At 37.7% G+C, this 20206-nt stretch overlaps 1 protein-coding gene across 1 annotated transcript in view; it reads right to left on the bottom strand.

The window, feature by feature from the left end:
* Nucleotides 1–2103: 2103 nt before the first annotated feature.
* The window catches only part of slc1a7a (solute carrier family 1 member 7a), a 44125-nt gene continuing 26022 nt past the window's right edge, over nt 2104–20206 (bottom strand). Inside the window, exons 3-11 of the mRNA XM_041992196.1 lie at nt 19980–20195; nt 16307–16349; nt 13416–13647; nt 13191–13290; nt 10960–11193; nt 9420–9614; nt 6153–6287; nt 5743–5842; nt 2104–3355 (exon numbers count right to left, since the gene is read on the bottom strand). Coding sequence (XP_041848130.1) covers nt 3092–3355; nt 5743–5842; nt 6153–6287; nt 9420–9614; nt 10960–11193; nt 13191–13290; nt 13416–13647; nt 16307–16349; nt 19980–20195 — 1519 coding nt within the window. The 3' untranslated portion in view covers nt 2104–3091. The remainder of the gene's footprint in view (nt 3356–5742; nt 5843–6152; nt 6288–9419; nt 9615–10959; nt 11194–13190; nt 13291–13415; nt 13648–16306; nt 16350–19979; nt 20196–20206) is intronic.

Below are 20206 nucleotides of genomic sequence, written 5' to 3' on the forward strand. Positions count from 1 at the left end.
GTTTATATTTTAAAAAGTTTCTTGTTATTGTTTAATGGCTGGGTTTTAATCATGTGGCTTGTGCAGGCTCACATACCTCTGATGAATGAAGTGGGGAGCAAACAAACTAAAATGGCCAATGGTGTGCAAGGTAGATGTAAGATATCTGAATATTTTCTCAGTTCTAGTCCAAGATCAAGCAACCACTGAGTCAAGGTTCGTGCAATAGATACACTGCCTATCCACAAAAAGAGAAGTCACACCTTAACAGGATTTAACTCAGCAACTCAGCATGGATAATGATGTTTTCAGCTGGCAAAAAACGATTTACCCCTAACTAATTCAGTGAGTGGCCTTTCATTTATTAAACAACCATGTGGAAAGACACATACTGTGTGTTTACCCAAATTTCCCTGAGGATTCCAAAGGGATTAATAAAGTATTTCTATTCTATTCTTTTCTATTTAGTCTGTTTTATAGGGGTCAAACCACTGGCACTAAGCAAATAAAACATCTAAGGAGAAACTACTAAAATTGTGTTAAGAACTGCCCAATGCATTATTAAAAACTGGAAGGATAGTCGGGAACCATCATCTTCCAGGAAAAAATCTTGTCAAAAAAATTTAAATGGTGGTGATTGAAGCTCACTTAAACGTTTGGTGAAATCAAATCGTAAAAAAAGACAACAGCAGAACTCAGGGCTATGTTTAATAAAAGAAATTTTCAATGTGAAGGGAACTTAAGGGATTGAGACTGACCACTAATCAGAGAGGCTAACCAGAAAAAAAGGCTTAAGTTTGCTGGGGAGCATAAAGATTGGACTGCGGAGCAATGGAACAAGGTCATGTGGTCTGACGAGTCCAGATTTACCCTGTTCCAGAGTGATGGGAGCATCAGGGTAAGAAGAGAAACAAATGAAGTGATGCAGCCATCATGCCTAGTGCCTACTGTACAAGCCGTTGGGGGCAGTCTATGATCTGGGGTTGCTGCAGTTGGTCAGGTCTAGGTTCAGGTCTAGGTTCAACAACATTATGATCCCAAAGAAAGAGGTCAGCTGATACCTAAATATATCGAATAAGCACAGCCATATTCCAAGATGACATTACCAGGATCCTTCGGGGTTCAGGAAGCATGTGACATCATTTTTACACATAGATTTTCCAACACAGAGTCCAGACCTGAACCTCACTGAGAATCTTTGGATGTGCTGCAGAAGGCTTTGCTGAGTGGCTGGACTCTCCCATCTTCAATACAAGATCTTGGTGAAAAATTAATGCAACACTGGATGGAAATAAATTGTGTGACATTGCAGAAGCTCATCGAAACAATGCCACGGTGAATGCTGCTGGAATCAAAGCCAAAGGCATGGAGAAGCTTGGGAGTCTATACCTTCACCATGTGTTGATTAGTGACAGCAGTGGGGATTAAGACTCTTCATGATAAATCCTGCATTGTTTCTCTGTCTTTAAGTATGCATTTTGTTTATAAAACGGTTCTTGGTATGTATGTTTGGTGCTCTATCATGACCTAGATTGTTTGTAGGAGCCCAGTTTGTGTTGCCTTCATTCTAAAGATTAATGGGACATCCTGATGAATGAAGCAAAAACATTGTCTCTAGTTAAAATGAGATGTTTTTGCTTATCAAATGCAGTCTTAATGTGTTAAACAAGAAATGGCTAAAACGTTAATTCCCCTATGAGCCTTAATTTACCCAGCGTGTAGCCGAAACTAACAGAAAAGGACCCCAACCAACCAAAGTAATGTACAACGGGATCATGGCAAACTCTGGTTTGTGTTAACTCAGGTGCTTCTGACCTCAATGAGAGGTTTACAAGCTACTTTTTGCTATGTCTGCTCTTCTCTTTTTTATAACTTTGTCAGGAATTCTGAATTAAAAGTTGAAGCAGCCAAAACCAACATAAACGTAAGGTATGTTCCAGCCACCTGGGACACACTCTTCAGTGAGCTAGGATGACCTCCACTTCATGTTATACACAACTTATGAGACAACTGTGAGGTCATGTGAAAACCATGTTGTGTCTTTGTTTGCATGCTTTACTGAATCTGCAAATCTGAGAGATTTATTTTTTTTGTCTTTATAAATAAAGCCAACAGCATTTTGCTTGATGTTAATCATAAAGAACACAGACAAAATAATTGCATTAAACCTCTGCAAATATTATGCTAAAACATTCCACATCGTGATAAATAAGAAGATAAACAGAAGATGTACTTTGGTTCATGTGAAGTAGATTCTTGGGTTCAGTAAAGAAGATCTCTTTCTTCTCATCTGTTGCCATTTCCAGGTGTTTGGGTTTTTCCTGCTACTCTTTGTCACTTCAGTTTTCCCACAAAATGTTCATAATTCCTAATTCACTAAATACAATTTAGGTTCATTCCTCTTCTTGTCTGCTACTGTTAAAGATAATCAGATTCCCATTCTTCAAAACTCCTCATTCTGGATACACAACAGTCCATCTCCATCTTTTCTTGATACCAGAAGTACCTGCCACCTCCTGTCTCTGCTCATCCAAAACACTCACAGAGGCTCAACAGGTTGTCCAGTCCTATCCTCTTCCCTTGTTCATGCCATCCCTCCACCCACATGAAGCATTGGAGTCTAATTGCCAAACAAAATATCTTCAGACACAATTTTTGCACATCAGTAAACTGAGTTCCATCTTTTCAATTTGATCTATCTTTTATGATTGATATAAGCGACTGTATTCACCAGCTCTCTTCCTTTGAAATGTGGTGTCTCAAAGATCTGATGTTAGTAAATCTTGCACAGGATCCATTCTTGGTTTTAAATGTCAGTCACAGCAGCAGGCTGTCGCTGCTGCTACCAAATAATACATCTCTGATAAATATGTACACACAAACAGAAACAATCAAAAGTGGGTCATCACATAGATAATGTAGAAAAAAGATAGTTGTCTTTCTCTCTCTCTCTCTCTCTCTCTCTGCATACATCCATGGTGAGCCGCTGTCCTTCTTGGGGGAGAAAAGCATGTGAACTGAAAGCAGTCACCTTGGCTCTTTGATGCATTTTCCTCTCCTCCCGGTTCTGCAGCTTTGGGTGTATCAGTAACAATTACTCGGGCAAATACTTCTATACATTTGTCTCCAGCCCATTCATGTCAACAGAACAGTGGTCCTTGTCCCTGTGCTCTCTCTTGTGATGGACGCCGTGAGCGTGCTTCTTCTTCTCTACCGGCCGAATCCCCTCTTCTAGCTGGATCAGGCGAGCCACATCTGGGGAAACGTGGTCCTGCTTGCTGCCCGGTGGAGGCTGGTAGCAGCCGTTCTTCTGGTTCTGGTACGTCATCATCTGCTGGATGCTTATCATGGGTTTGGTTTCACATATCAGAGGCACCTAATGGATGTGAACATAAGAGGAATGTCTTATTATCACATACTCCATCAAGAAGACAATGCTCATGATTGCCAGAAAATAGCATTTGCCTTTAAATTTCAAACACACTCAACTGAAAAATTTAAAAAACATAATTCCTTGCAAAAACTCAGACAGATACGTTTATAAGAACCTACAAGAACCATCTTTCTTGAAAGTTCAACAATCAGCAGACTGATGACAGGTGAGGGTGTCATGATTGGGTATAAAAGGAGATTTTTACCAACGATTTAGTCTTAAAGTTGAAGAAAAAGCAAAACAAACTAATTTCAACGCAAGTTTGCTAAAAACTTTGGTCTTTCAACATCCACAATGCAGAATATTGTGCAAAGTTTTAGACTGTAAAGCTCAAGCATGGAAATAAAAGCTAGGTGGACACAGAAGAAGGTCGCTGGTTTGAGCCTCAGCTGAGGGATGGGGGGAGGGGCGGGTCTTTCTGTGTGGCGTTTGCATGTTATCCCTGTGTATGCGTGGGTTCTCTCTGGGTACTCTGACTTCCTCCCATCATCCAAAGACATGCATGTTAGGTTAGTTGGTCACTAAATTCTCCTTGGGAGTGTGAGTGGTGGTTTGTCCCTCTGTGTTGGCACTGCGATGGACTGGTGACCTGTCTCTTGCCTGCTAATTGCTGGGATAAAAGCTGGGATTCCAGCTTCCCCGCAACCCTGAACTGGCTAAGCGGTATAGAAAATGGATTAATAGGTTTAGGAATTCCTTGGAAAACTATTTTCAGTCAACATAGTCATATAATCTTAAACTGTTTTTCATGAGGAGGAAGTCATGGATCGACACTGCACTTCAGGATTTTCTGGGCAAAAGTAAATTTTTGCTAATTTGTTCTCTTGCTTGTGTGTTTCTGTGTGCTTTTATCAGCTGTTGAGAGAGGTGAGAAGGTATCTGTGATGTATGAGATGCTATAATAAAGAGACCTATTCCAATTTGTTTGTTTTTTCAACAAGCAGTGCTGCATAAAATTCCAGATTTGTTTATATTTTCTACATGAAACGAGTTCAGTGAAGACACTAAAATTAATTTTCTTGGATGAATACCTTGTCAGTAAATTTTTAAACAAATGAATGAATTACACTTTTTAATTACATTTTAGAAAAAAGTCTTTGGAAATGTGGTTTGTAATAACTGAGACTGAATTTTAATACTGTTAACAAGTTTATTCATGTACGGAGCTTTCATGAATAAACATCAAGTTAAAATTCATGAGTGGCATCTGGCAGCATCGAGCCAGCCGTTTATTTCATGTATTTATTTTATATTTGTGCAGAATGGGAAAGGGGAGGGGAGGCAGGGGTGTACATGCACATGGTTTGTGTGTGTGTGAGCGCGAAAGAGAGACTAGCATCAAGTGTGTATTTTTTAAATTGCTATGGTAGATATTTTTTACTTTTGAAATGCATGAAATGTTTATTTATCATGAAAAGCACTTTGTGCTGCTTTTTGCATGAAAAGTGCTTTATGAATAAAATTTGATTAAAAAATTTGTGTATTTGCAAAATACTTCAGTGCATCATGTGTGATTCATAGCTGCACGGTGGTGTGATGGTTCTAACTTTTCCTTCAATGCCTTCTGCTTTGGACCGGGACCTTCATGTGCTAATTTACATGTTCTCCCATTGTCATCAGGTTTAATCTCTGGGTACCTCAACCTGTTCTCACAGTCCAAAAACATGCATATTTGGTTAACCGGTCTACATGGACCCTATCAGAAAATCTGTGCATGCACGGTTATTTGTCTTAATTATCTCTGTGATGACCCCGTGCCAACTAATGATCACCTCCAGCTCCCCCTCATGACCCTGAACTGGATTAAATGGGTAGAAAATGAATAAATCTTTCATTTATTCATAGTAATTATAGTACTTAGGTTTTTAGTCATTGTTTTTGCATGTAAATGTGATGATCTAAAATAAGTATATTTATTGTAAATGCTGTAGTCGAATTTAAGATTTTAAATATCAAATAAAAATGCCAGAAATGTGCTCATTTACCTCATTACTAATAGATGAGCTGAGTATCTCAAGTCTGTCTGAGCACAGATTTTCTTAGTCTGTTAAAGGTTGTAAAAAGATGATCAAAGAAAATAAACTAACAAACAGTTATGGATTTAACTTCACACCAGCATCTAGAGCCTCTTATGTGATGTATGATCAGGTCAAAGGATAAAAACACATTTTATTTCTTTAAAACTGCTCCCATCGTGTCGATTTTCAGCATGAAGTTTCCACCCATGTGCCACGTCTCTGGCTCCATATTAAATTAAAATAACAAAACATATTGCCTTAAATAGTTTGCACCATCTGGATCAAACGATTTGACCTTTTCATTGCTCTCACCTGCTCTCCTTCTTTAACAAAATCTTTTCTGCAGATGTGAGCCATGATTCCCGTGGCCAGAGCGTCGCCCATCACATTGACCATGGTCCTGAACCGATCCCTGGGCAGCAAAGTCAGAGCTCATTCAGTGTTGGTGAAAACATGAAAAAGACATTTCTCATAATATCTGAGACATATCCACACAGGCAGCAATGTTGAGCATTTTTTTTTAGTTTAGTTTTATTTAACTTGATTTTTTTAACATCATATAAGAAAAAATAGAAAAAAAGGGAAGAAAAAATAATAAATGTGACATGTGCATTTAGCTACATAAACATCACAGATTCCTGGAAATCATGTTTGTCCTGATCATTTCCTGCGATGGTTGATTTAGCTACATTTATTTTTATCTACAGGAAAACTCTACTTACAAGGCCCAATCAACAGCAATGATGAGAGTGATGTCATCAGTCGGCAGCCCCACAGAAGTTAGCACAATCACCATGGTAACAAGTCCAGCCTGTGGAATTCCAGCAGCACCGATGCTGGCTGCCGTAGCAGTGATGCTGAGAGCAGAGGGGAAATATTTGGTTAAATCATTAAGTATTAAATCTCCTTTAGAGCTAAACATTTAGGCTATAAAAATATCTCAAAAGAATAGAATGCTTGATGTATATTTTTAGGTTTTCTGTGATAAATCATGTATTAAATGACCTCATAATTTGTATTTTTAATGAAATACCTGTAGATTAACCCATCAGTATTAAAACTTTTATTCATTTTTGTCTATTGTACAAAAATATCATTACAATAATATGGTGTCATGTTAATGTAATATAAATGTTCTTTAAAAATATAACTACTTTCCTGAGGCAAACTTGGTAATTACAGTTGAATTATTTAATACTTTTCTTTATTCTTTAGTAAGTAGTAGTATATTGGATGACTCAGGCTACATCACAAATACACCATCCACACCTATGAATATACTGTACTAGAAAACAGCTTTTAAATAGGCGCCCACTGTAATGACCACTATGCATTAAAAATTTCAATATGGAAATAGTTTGCTGTTAATCTTGCCTAACCCTAACCCTAACCCTGGACAGGAGACATGGACGTTAATTCCAACATACTTTCAACCAAAGATGGGTAACTTGTGCTGTCCATCATTTCTGATTTGATGTATTTATCCTACGAAAACTGTAAATATGTGATACATAATTGTGTTCAAAATAAATGAATCAGCCGCCTTCTGCTCAACTTAGAAACGAGATGCAAGCATGCGATCTAAACCCTGATATTCAACACAAAATCTTGACTATAAATAAATTTGACCTTGGCCCTGAGCTGCAGTTTTACTTGTGTTAGATTCTTATTATTTTTCATTTATTCTCTTTTATTTGTGTATTGTGTGTCTAAGTAATTCCTGCAGGACCATGAAGGCAGAATAAGAGATTCTGAGACAAAGAGCAGGAAGGATTTATTATTGCAGAATAACAGTGTTGTTCTGCAGGCTGCGGATGGCTAGGGTTGGGGCCGGGTCAGCATACAGATGGAGGAACTTCATGATTGGAAGCCAAACGGCACCCGGACAGGGCACAGGGAGGAAAATTATTATAATTCTGCCGTGACATGGGAGATGAGTAATACAGGTCATATGGGTTTTACCCGCAGGGGGATTATAATGAGGGAATATGCACAGACTGCAACCATGAGGAGAGCTCTGCTCTTAATGATATTACACTCGGATACGTCACCAGATGAGGTGAGCATCAGGAGTTTTTCCTGCTTGGGAGCCTCTTTTACTTATTAGCTGAGAATATGACGGTGGGGTGTCAGAGAGATGGTGGTTGTTTTTGTTTTGTCTGGTCTTCTCTCCAGTGAGCTTTGAGACTGATCTAGCAGAAATCAGATCAGACTAAGAAGCTCATATGAGCCATAATCTGTGTGATACTTACATATATGAAAATCTGGTAAATCTCATAATAGTTTTATTAATTCAGAATTTAACTTAACGAGTGATGTGAGATTTATTCATGTTTTAACTCAGAACACCTCGAGTGCTGCTTTCCTGCTGTAATTTTCTTTCTTTTTTGACCCAGACAAGATTAGCTAAGACTGTCACATTTAATATTGTTTTAATTCAAATTATCTTTAAAAAACAAACAACAACAAAACATGAAAACCTAACATTTAGGAAAATATATAATATCAAAAGTACGTGTTTGTTATCCCATTACTGTTTCAGATTTTGACCATTTTTACTGCAAAATAATTAATTATTTTCCAAAGATTCTCATTATTATTGTCAAAAGAAAAATAACCTTTTTCTATAGCTTTTGTCTTAGTGTGAACATTAATGGGATAAATCTATTTTTTTTTTGTAAAACTTCTTTTCTTTATAAAATTAGTACTTTGCTGGTTACTTCCTGATTAATTCTAAAATGATTTCATTAATCTATTTTAGTAAATCGTCTCTGAATGAAGATCTCAAAAATTTCACTTCGTTCTTTTCTTCTGCCCGGTGGCTGACGGGACCTGCCTTGCGTTGTGAGGAAATTTCACCGTACCCTAGAGGCTGTTGTCAAATCTTTGTGGTTTTATCCACCAAAACTCTGTTACTGTGTAAACGGAGGCCAGAATGCTACTAAACTTTTGCGTTTTCCTATCTCAACGTTGTGGTGTAAACAGGGCCCAACATGCATGGTGTCCTTACTTTTCCTCTTTCACCTGCTTAAAACTGGTTCATAAACCACTTATCAAACACAGATAATCTTGGTATATGGTCGGAAATTTTCTTCAGGAGTTTTTGTGTGTATTTAATGTTTCTATTAGAGTAAGTTTTCCTATGGTGCTGCTCCTCACACGATAGAGACAGATGTTTTATGTATTTTGAAGGCTCCTGTGTTTAAACAGCTGAGTATAAATGCCCTAATGGGAAATAAACACCCTTTTTATATTTTGCCCTTAAGTTTTTCATTTGAATTTTGTTTGTTGAGGAATTCTGAACCTGTTAACTTATAGAAAATATTTAATAGTTAGAACAAACACATTAAATACTGCACATTTCAGAGGTTTGTACATTTTAAAGAAGCTTAATTTCTTTTGTTATCCAGCAGATTCTGCCCCTGCCATCTGAATGCTGCAGCTGAATTGGAGACTCATCAAACTAGACAATGTTTTTCTATATTCTTCTGTCCGGTTTTGGTGAGTTTGTGTGAATTGTAGCCTGAGTTTCTTGCTAGTGGCACCTGATGCTGTCTTCTGTTGCTGCAGCCCATCTGCTTCAAGGTTCGATTCAGGAATGTTATTTTGCATACCTGGTTGTAACCAGTGGTTACCCATTCTCCTCTGACATCAACAAGACATTTTGGTCTGGACGACTGCTACTCATTGGATATTTTATCTTTTTTAGATTATTCTCTCTAAACTTAATGGATATGTGTGAAAAGTAGATCTAAAATAACCAGACAAGCTTGTTTAGTCAGTTTAGTTTTTCAGGAATTTCAATTAAAATGATAAAACCTGTGGTTACTGTATAAAGGTTTGTTTCTTTCACTCATATGTTTAAAATAAGCAGCGAAGATATAAATTTTGTAAGCATCCTTCTCTTTCAAGCCACCCACGCGCTGTCATTAAGGTGAATTCATTAAAAAATCTCACAGAAGTGTTGGATTTATCTATTGACATCTTACCTGATGGTGATAATTTGCCCAAAGTCAAGTTCATAATTATTCACTTGGGCAATAAAGATGGCTGCCACTGCCTCATAGAGAGCTGTACCGTCCATGTTGATGGTGGCGCCAACCGGCAGCACAAAGCGGATGATCCGTCTGTCGATGTGGTTGTTCTCAAGGAGGCACTTAAAGGTGATAGGCAGAGTAGCAGAACTGCAGTGTGAAAAGATGAGAAAAAACAAAAGGTTTAAATACTCCTCTGCTAGATCAGCTGTGTTATCTGCAATAATAAAATAAAAAACAACCCTAAGGTTGGAGCTTGATTGTTGTTCTCCAAGTAGAGCAGACTGATTCCATAATGCACTCTTTTAAAATACGTTTACTCTGGCCTTGAGATTATTTATTTATTTAAAACAAAACCAACAAACAAACAAAAAAATAAACGACAACTGTAACAACAGTGAGTGATTATGATCCAGATAACCAACATTATGAATATTCCTTATTGCCCTTTTCTGAAGAATAATTAATGACTTTGAAGTCATGCAGTTATTGCTCCATATTTCTGCACAGATACAGAAGTAAGGAAAGACAGTGGGACAGTATATGGTACAGAGTGACTTAAAATCACTTTTTATTTTATCTGTTATTACTCTAAGAAATTTATTTTCATTAAGCTTTTCTATCTGAGCACCATCTATTTCTTAAATGAAAATCTACTGTATTTCTGTGTCTCCCGAATATCGCAATTTTAGTTCTTCTTAAATAACTGATCATTTATTTCTGTTAAACCATATCTTCAGTTTTTTTTTATTTCCTTAGTTATGCATTTTAACTAATCTTTTATACTCTCCTCAGAGCAGAAAATGTTAGTGTCATCCACACACAATTCAAACTTTAGGACTTGTCACCCTTTACTGATATTATTTATATACAACAAGAATAATTTAGGTCCCAATCCTGAGCCTTGGGGTACCCCACTACCAATGTCCAAGCATGTTGAACAAACATAACCCATCTGAACAAACTGTTGTCTGTGCTGTAGATAGTTTTTAATCCAATCCAGTACAATGCTTCTTATTTCATATCTCTCCTGTTTCCTTTTATACCAAATAATGGTTGATTGTATAGAATGCTTTATTAATATCACTTAATATACCAGTTGTGTATTTCTTTTGTTCAAGAGTGTTGTAATTTTATTGCTAGTTTATTATTGCTTTCGGATGTGAATCTATCCAAACGTATATAAAAGTTTTTGGTGTTATTTTTATTATTACTATTATTTATTTATTTATTTTGTTTTACCATGAATTAAAGATTATTTTAACTGAGCGATAAGTGCAACTCCATCTGGTAAACATAAAAAAAATCTTGCATTTTCAGAAAGCCTTTGTATTTGAAATTTAAAGTCTTCAAGGACCCTCATAAAATAACCCTCCAAAGATGTTGGTTATGTTATTGGTACTTCACAAAGTTTTTGACTTTTATAAACTTTAAACAGTTTGAAATATAAATATATATCATGTTCATAGCTCTTTCAGAGAGATTTCTTTATTACCTGGATGAGGTGGCCAGGGAGATGAGCAGCGCCTGCAGGATGCCTCTGATGTAAACTATGGGACTCTTCTTAGTTATGAAGAAGTACATAGCTGGGAGGATGAATAGACCATGCAGCACTAAGCCCATTACCACAGTGATGGCATAAAAACCCAACTTCTTCCCCATGGCTGAAGGGTCATCCATTTCTAAGATCTTCCCAGCAACCAGGAACACAATACCAAAGGGAAAATACCTGGAAGAGATAAAAAAAAAAAGTGTTAAGGAGTGGATTTATGGCTAAAACTGATATTATCATTTTGGGACATCATAGTTTTGATCTTGTCCCTCCACCAGGTGAAATGTCCATGGACAAGACATCTAGCATTGTCACAGATATGTTGATGCTAGCGCTGTTAGCAAAAGTTCAATAAGGGTAATCCGATCCTTTTAATCTACAAGCTTCCTTGCCAGTTTCTTCTGCTACTCCACTTCTTTCCCAAACTTCTCAACTTAATTATGATGTCCCAACTCTGTTCCAGTGGTCTTTCTCTTTCCTCTCTTTCTCTCCCGGCTATGGAAGCCATGAGTGGTTGGGCTTCCATGTTTATTTAACACCATTTTCTCATGATAATTTATCTCGTTATCTGTTATTTCACGATAACAGATTATTCAAATGCAGGGTCACGAGGACGCTGGAGCTGTTTCTAGTCCATCACAAAATCAACACAAAGACTCGCACTTGCTCCTAGCAAGAATTTAGAGACTCAAATCAGCCTAGCATGTCTTTGGACATTAATAAATTATACTTGCTTTTATTAAGCATGATTGTGGTCTACTAGGGGCAGTGCTGCTTTCCATGGTTTGGGTGCAGTAGTCTGTAGCTGAAGGAGCTCTGCAGGGCTGTCTGTATTCGGGAGGGGTGTTGGGGAGGGGGACTGTCCTCCAATATGAATAAGAGCTTAGCCATCCTCCTCCTCTTTTCTAAAACGTCAACTGGTCAGTCCAAGAGGCATTGCAGTACAGAGCTGTGTTGTACTGAGATGCCTCAATTCAGTGGAGAAGGCAACGGATGCTTGCTGACGTCAGATGGAGGAACATCCATCACTGATCAACGCATCCGATTTTACTTCTATCAAGTCTGACAAAGGCTGAAATTTTGATGTATATTAAGTTTTATTACACCATGAATTCCCTCCCCAGATGTCTTGGGGTCTGTTTTGATCAATAAAATCAGGTTTAACACAGTAACATTAACTTTTGAGCCCAGCTTAATCATCTAGTTATCTCGAAAAGAAAAACTTTTCTTGAGAACAATATAACAGAGGATTGACCTAAAGACGTAAATCAGATTATATGTCAGCCATTAACCTACTGTCACCCATAATTTCACCCCCCTCCCTCCCCTTCCTTTTGAATGCAAACTAAATAAAGGTAAATGAGAAAATTATAGTCTTGTTACAAAACAAAACACAGCCTAGCTTTCACCTGGGAACCTGGAAACGAACCTGACTTGATTTGTTCATTTTCTTAGTTCTGGGAACATTTTTTTTTTTTTTTTTTTTTGTGAGTAAAATATTACACATGAAAGAAGATACGTATTTTTAATATAGATATATTTTTTATGGTGATGAAAGCCACAGAGGCTTTAAGAACCAAATTATTATAGTTACAGGACAATGCCATGATACTCTATTACACCTTGGATACACTTATATCTTCTCTGGACTATTGAACCGAGACACAATGTATTTTTCCAATTGTAATAACTTATATATTACTGTAGTAAAAGGACATTAATTGTCATCTCATGTTCCACTTTGATGAAGAATCAAAGTCTAATCACCAAACATATTTTTTTTTTGTACATTAAATATTGTAATTATTGTACTAAAATTGGCTTCAAGCTGTCGAAGCTCTCTTTTTGAACTGTTAGTGTGAATGGATAAATGAGAAAGGGCTTTTTCACAGAAAATGTATGCTAACAATTAATATGTTTTAACATTTTTTTTTAACATATTTTGAATCATGTTTATTATTTCAATAATGTTAGCCTGATGTCACTGAAACACAAAATAAAAATGAGGATCAGTGGGATTGGAAAAGTTTAACATGTATTTTACTATAAAATTTATTAATGGACACATTAAAGAATTTGCCATTAAAAGACTAATTTCCTCCAACCCCCCCCCCCCCCCCTCCAAAAAAAAAAAAAAAACAAAACAAAACAAACAAACATTGTTTTCGACTTACCAAATGACAATGGCAACAATCTTCAAGACTGCTTCGTTTAAACTCTGGCAGAAGTTCACCAAAGCACTGCCATTCGGTCCCATTCTTCCCAGCATTATCCCTGGATTAACAGAGAGGAATGAACAACCAAACAAAACGGGAAAATCGGAGTTTGTGAAGACTTCATGTACATAAAAATGTGTATTATTGTAAACATTTTGAGAATCCATTCCACATAATAATTACCCATAGTTGCAGAGAAAATAACAATCCCCAGCACGTTCATGCCTTCACTGGTACCAGGTGACGTTTTCACGATGACGTCAGGAGGCGGCGTCAGATCCAAGGAGAAGTTCTGCACGTCTGTGCCGTTGTCATCCTGGATGCCGTAGATGTAGACCCTGCGTGTTGTGGTTTCATCCAGGAGCTGCGCCACGGTTGGTTTGGGAATAAGTTCTGCGACTCTCTGCGTTCGATACTTTAAACCAAAACAGAGCACAGAACATCAGAACAGTAACAAGCATGCTTAAAAAGACACTTAAAGTAGCTGCTACTTGAGAAGTTATGTAAAGACTTATGCCATTTATATTTTGGCACCTTGTAGCCACATTAAATATAAATCAAAGGCAAGCAGCTAATTAGCTTGATATACAGTATCAGTATATGAATGGAAAGTTAGCCATCTCCTAAGGCCTTTATGTACTTGGCAACAACAGAACAGTTTGTTCTCTGTCCCAGGGCCTTGAGAGAAGAACAATATCATTGGTGAGAAATTTGAAGTTGTCATAGTTAAAAAACAGAAAAGCGAGAGGTGGAAAGTTCCCAGTTCTGCATTTCTGCTGATGTGAAAGATCCAAAAAAAACAGCAAGGATGGTTTTGAGAAAAACAGCTGGAAGAAGAAGTGAGGAAGTATGAATAGCAATAAAACACATCATGTAAGGTTCTACAGCTCTGGGGCCTCATGCATAAAGCTGGTGTAGGTATGAAAACCGGTGTACGCCAAATATAGTCAACTTTTGGGATTTTTAAAAACCAGACTTGGTGGGAGAATGTCCCTACTTCCATAGAAACTCTAACCATGGCCACAAAATCTGGGAAAACGGGAAACTGCGACACCAACGCTACAGAATAAAATCAAGGAAATGATGAGGTGGAGAGTCTGCTGCCAACATTTATCAGTCAGTAAAAGATAATGCGAAAAGTAAGCTTTGGTAATTTATTCTGAGATCTAGCAGAGTGGGACAGACTGGAGCGTCTAGAAGTGATGCAATGCTTCTGAAACACACAAGAGATGGATTTCCTTTGTTTATTTATTTATTCTTACACAACCCTTTTTTAATTGTTGTCCTAATTTCCTTTAAGGTAGTCTCCGTTTCCAACAACTCCTTGGCCACATTGTGAATAGCATCCATCGTGTCCCTCTGCACCTGCAGGACGTCCTCTGAGGACATGTCTGCTGTGGCGCTGGACAGAGTCTCTAGCCTCACCCTCTCCAATCACAGCTGCAGCACTGCCTACCCAGCTGGAACACCCAGGAACTATAAATAAATATTATTTAACACTAAATAAACTGCTACCAATCTCAGATGTATCTTTACATATTTATTTTATATGTTAAAACAAAAGACTACATTACCGGCATCATTACTGTCATTTAGCAGACGCTTTTCTCCAAAACAATTTACTGTGGACTGAAGCATCTTGCCTAAGGCCCCAAGTGGAACGTGTTACCATTCACTCCTGTGGGATTTGAACTTCGATCCCCCGCATGGCAAACGGATAACCTACCGACTGAGATATACAGCCGCAAGTTCTGATGCCTCTGGAATATCTTGCCTTTTGACACTGCCAAGACAACATGTACCACTTGCTGCCACTATTCTGCCTTTCTGACATGAATAATGCCAACGCCGTGCCCACCAGTTAAACATTTTGATGTTTTTCAATGTGGTCCATCAGAATTTCTACTTCACACCCCCCAAAAATTCCACTTCTTACCTCTTTTTCCCTCTCTAGCCATCATGGAAATGATGCGATGAATATTTATTACAGGCGTTCATCTGACCTTTTATAGCCACCATGTGGGAGTGGGAAGGTGTTTCCTCATGTGCCCCTGCTTTGGAGATGATTTAAAAATGGAAAGAGGCGTGGGACGTGCGTGAGCACGCTTTTATAAATCTAAAAGTTCAAATGTGCCACATTTCCTTTTAGCGCCATGGACACCAACTGTACTTAGCTTTGCTATGCCCAGTTTTATGCATGAGTGCCCCTGGTCCTTGAGGGCTGCTATCTGCTGGTTTTGGTTCCAAGAGCTTGTTTTCCAGTTCTGCACAATGTTTCATTGAGTTCATGCAGGTGCATTGAAGCATGGAATGGTCTAAAATATGAAAGAAAGTGACCCTGAAAGACTAGAGCTGAAGAACCTTGATGTAAGCACACAGACACTGCATGGTGCTACGATTGAGATTTCTTGCAAAGCGAGAAATCTCCTGTTATTGGTAATTTTGTTATTGTTCTCGCTACAGCTTGAAGACGAACAAATTTCCCAGTTATTTTGGAATACATACTGACCTTTACACTTTCATTAAACTAACAGGGTGGGACTTGTTCATGAAGCTGAATACAAGGGAAAATTCTTCACACCCTCTACACAACACAATGAGGAAACAACAGAATCTTCAGTCAGAGGCTGCGTCATGCACATACATCTTTTCTGTCAACAGCCAGAATCCTCCAGAAGGAGACTTGGACTTCCAATTAGTTAATTATTTCTAATTAAAAAACAACAACAACAACAAAAACAAACAATAAAAAAAAAACCACACACACAAAATAAAAAACACCCCCGCCCCCCATAAAAACTACTACCTTATAATTTCCCCCATGAGATAAAGTATTTCAATTTAATTTCATGTGCTACTTTTGAAATTAATCAGTGTAGCTGTCCTGTTTCCATCCTTTGTGCTAAGCTAAGCTGTCCTTAGCTTCTTTTCCCCTATTTTATCACTTACCAAGAAAGTGAACAGGTTTTTTCTCCAAATGCTGGACTGTCATATTAAAAATGACACCAAAATACTTAAATAGCCTGTCAGCTTTTTTTCTTTTCAGTATTTCTGCTGTTAGCGTGTTAACTCACCTGTTGAAATGTAGCTTGAACCAAGTTAGCTGGAAACATGTTGCTGTGGAAGAGAGTTTCAGAAATAGTTAATTCTTGTTTGGGTGCATTTCTTGGCTGTCCAAACATCACAAACAAACAAACAAACAAACAAACATCACAAACAAACAAACAAACAAACAAATAAATAGTGAATGCGAAGAAGACACTATGATGAATGCTAGAGCTATTTAGTTAATGTTGGTAAAATATTGATTTAGTTTACTATGAGACAGTGTTGGACTTTAACAAGCTTAATTGAGGACAACTAAGGCTGCTCTGAGCTCCAGTTTCTGATTGGTTTTGGCTTAACAAGCCATCCATGAAGCTTAAGTTTTGTTTTTACTGTTAATCATTGCTGTGGAGTGCAGAGAGCACACTAGTCTTTGACCATGCTAGATTTATACACTCATAGTGAAAAGTTTAAGTTTCTTTTGTTTATACTTTTTTACTCTTTTCTGTAATTTTTTTAAGTTTTTTTTTTTTACTTTTTAAAGTAAAGAACATACAAACAAGCCACGGACCTACAGTATTTTTTGGAAACATACATCAACACATGCTTGCTCTTTGCAGCCTGAAGAGGGTCTTTAAAGTCAGTGCCACTTTCACACTGCCCTGAAACTCTCGTCTGTCTGCACTGCATTGCTGCAAAGTTTAGTCTGCATGATTTCTGACCACTGGTTGTAGCAAAACTATGTTAAATATCTAACAAATTAAAAATTAACAGCCTTTGCAAAACTTTGAAGCTATTTCTTTACCAACTTTTGATTTGCATTTTATATTCCGATGTAGATTGTCAGTTAATAAAATCAGTTTCTGTCAGAGGAATCATAGTTTACATTGATGGACAGATATCTTATATTAAAAACGGAATAACTGAGATCTCCAGATAAGTCCTGATATCCATGATGCCGTCCATGTCAACAGATACGTAATTAGGACTTGCCACCTCAGTAATGGCGACGGCGCAAGATGGCGCAACACACAAAACAGCCACCGGATTAATCTAAACATAGGATCAGCAATTCTGGTCCTCGAGTGTCGGTATCCTTCAGGTATTGAAAGTATCCCTGCAGCAACACACCTAATTAAAATGGCTGGGTCATCAACAGACTTGTGCACAACTTGACAACAAACTGTTAAAGATCCATTTTATTTGAACCAGTTGTTGCAGTAGAAAAACATCCAATACCTACAGGACCGGAGTTGGATATCCCTGGTCAATACAGCATTGTGTAAAAAGAATACATATCTGCATATGAAAAAGTGAAATTTTATATTTTTAAAATGCAAAGTCCAAAGTCCTGCTCCAGTCAGTATCTATTTAACTTCCCACTTTGAAGATGATGATTATCTCCATGTGAACTCTCATCTGTTGTTAGCATTTATTTCATGAGTAAAAATCAGTAGCAGGCCTCCTTTTACAGGTTTGTATCAATGCTCCTTGTGTAAATAGTCTGTCTCTAATGACTGCATTGCTTTCATTTTACCTTACCGATGCAAGAAAATCACCAACAAAATTACCACTGCTTTTCCATGCACTTAAAGCTACACCGATTGGATAATGCTTTGTGATAATAACTTCTCTAAATAGCTCCTATGTACCTCAGTTATCCAAAATCATACTGAGTTCTCTGCCTACAATGAGTAAAAGCAGCTGAGCAGACTCAGGTGCTCAATGGTGGAAGAAAAAGGAGGAATGAAATCTGATCATGAACTGCTCTAAGCAAGTAAAACCATTTACTTGGTTAATGGTTTTACTTGCCATAAAATAAGTAATAATAAGACTCAATTCCCACAGTGCAACTTTAACCACCATACAGTAATTGTTATTGAGCACAACATTTTGTTCTAATTTTGTAATAGGCTGGAACATTTTGTTACCCCGTTGGATAATGGACTTTTGCATATATTTACAGTATGAACAAATGGAGGCAACACATCAAACATGGAAAGAGCACATTTTTTCAACTACATTCTAAACAGTAGAGGAAAATACTGTCATGACATGCAAACTGGAAAGATTTACTTAATTCCTTTTTTCAAACAATATCTCACACAAAGCATTACTTTAGAGTAAGAGGTTTACACTGATTTGCAAAATATGCATTGAGTAAACAGCAGCATTGATCAAATCCAAAAGGCGAGAGGATTTTAAAGCAGTGCTCATTGTTGCCTTCATTTTTTCTATAACCTCAGAAGAAGACATGTTATATTTGGAGCATTAACTACCCATCAAATAGTGTCAGTCAATCAATAAGATCAGTGCTGCATTAGAAGTGTCTGCAAATCCCACATCAGTGCAGAGCGCAAATCACCATCAGAACACAAACTGTTGTTTTACATTAAACAGGATGGTGTAAAAACGTAGTAAATAGTGAGTAGTCAGTATTCTGTACTGATTAGACCACCCAGCAGTTCAGTAGACTGACTTGTGATTAAGACAGAGCAAAGCAGGGTAATGAAATCACACTGACCGTGTTTTTTTTTATAATGTATTTTCATAAATATTCATTATACACAGTTATGACACGCTCTCATAAACACAAACACACATGACCACAGACGCTTGGGCCCATTTGTGAGTGTAGTGATATGGCAGGCCCATGTCTGTATGATAGATGAAGGCTGTAAAGAAGCTTTGCAGGATAAATCCGAAGCACAGCTGTGCTCTGTAAAACACACACACACACACACACACACACACACACACACACACACACACACACACACACACACACACACACACACACACACACACACACACACACATACTGAGCCTGTGAGCGACAGTTGCACATGATCAGCACATACTTGGATTTTATGAGCTTGGCCAGTTCATTACCCTCCCACCCACAACTCCCCCTTTTTTGAAAATGCATTTATAATTTTTTTTTATTGTGGCTGAAATAGAGTTAACCAAGTATGATTTTTTTTTTCTCTCCCTTGTCCTGGTTTGTGCCTAAAAAATGTCCAAAATCAACAGAAGAAGATTAGGTAGATATCTTTTAAATTACTATTTTCTAAATTTGTAATTTAGTTACTTGTTTTGATCCTTTTTTTCATGTTCCCAGACATGCAGGATAAATTCCCTGAATGAAAATGATCTGGTCACCGCCTCAGTAACTCTTTTTTTGTAAGTTGTTGACTTTAGTCCACTGACCGATTGACTTGGCTCACCGTCATGATTCTCTCAGCACGTTATCCCAGGTTTACCTCTAACTCAACAACCCTGTACTTCAGCAGAACTAATTAGCTTAGCACAATAACCCACTGGCACATAAGGCTGCAGGCTTACATTTTGACCTCCAGTATTTTGCACATGTAAGTCTTCCTGTATAGTCCAACAGTCTCTGATAAGGTCTCCTTGGGGAGTTTTACTGAATTTGAACTAAAACCAAATATCAACACAACTTCTTTCTCATACTATAAGCTCTTCATTTTATGTCTTTTATGTGCTTAATTTCCTCTGCTATTCTTGAAAATGGAATACTTTACTTGTGTAAGTGCAGTCATGTGGATGTTTGTATCTGTTGGTGGAAATGTGTTGCCATGACACTGGTCATGCAGCTCTCATGTGAGTCATCTCTCCTACAAGGATGATACAGTTTTCATGTGAGCCCAATAACATGAACATTTCACAGCTGCCTCTTACCGAATGAGGTCCAGAAGTGCGTCAGCAGAGCTGGTCATTGGTTTCTTGCTCTCCTCGGAGTCCTCCTTCTGGGCAGCTCCACCTGGGTGGATGATGTACACCATAAGGATGCCCACAACCACCGCAACAAAGGTGGTCCACAGATAGTAAGAAATGGTCATGATGCCCAGTCGACTTGAGCATTTGGCATCCAGGGCTGCCAGACCAGACATCAGACTGAGTGGAGA

Source organism: Melanotaenia boesemani, chromosome 8 (assembly GCF_017639745.1).
Source record: "Melanotaenia boesemani isolate fMelBoe1 chromosome 8, fMelBoe1.pri, whole genome shotgun sequence".
In the NCBI taxonomy this organism is placed as follows: Eukaryota; Metazoa; Chordata; class Actinopteri; order Atheriniformes; family Melanotaeniidae; genus Melanotaenia; species Melanotaenia boesemani.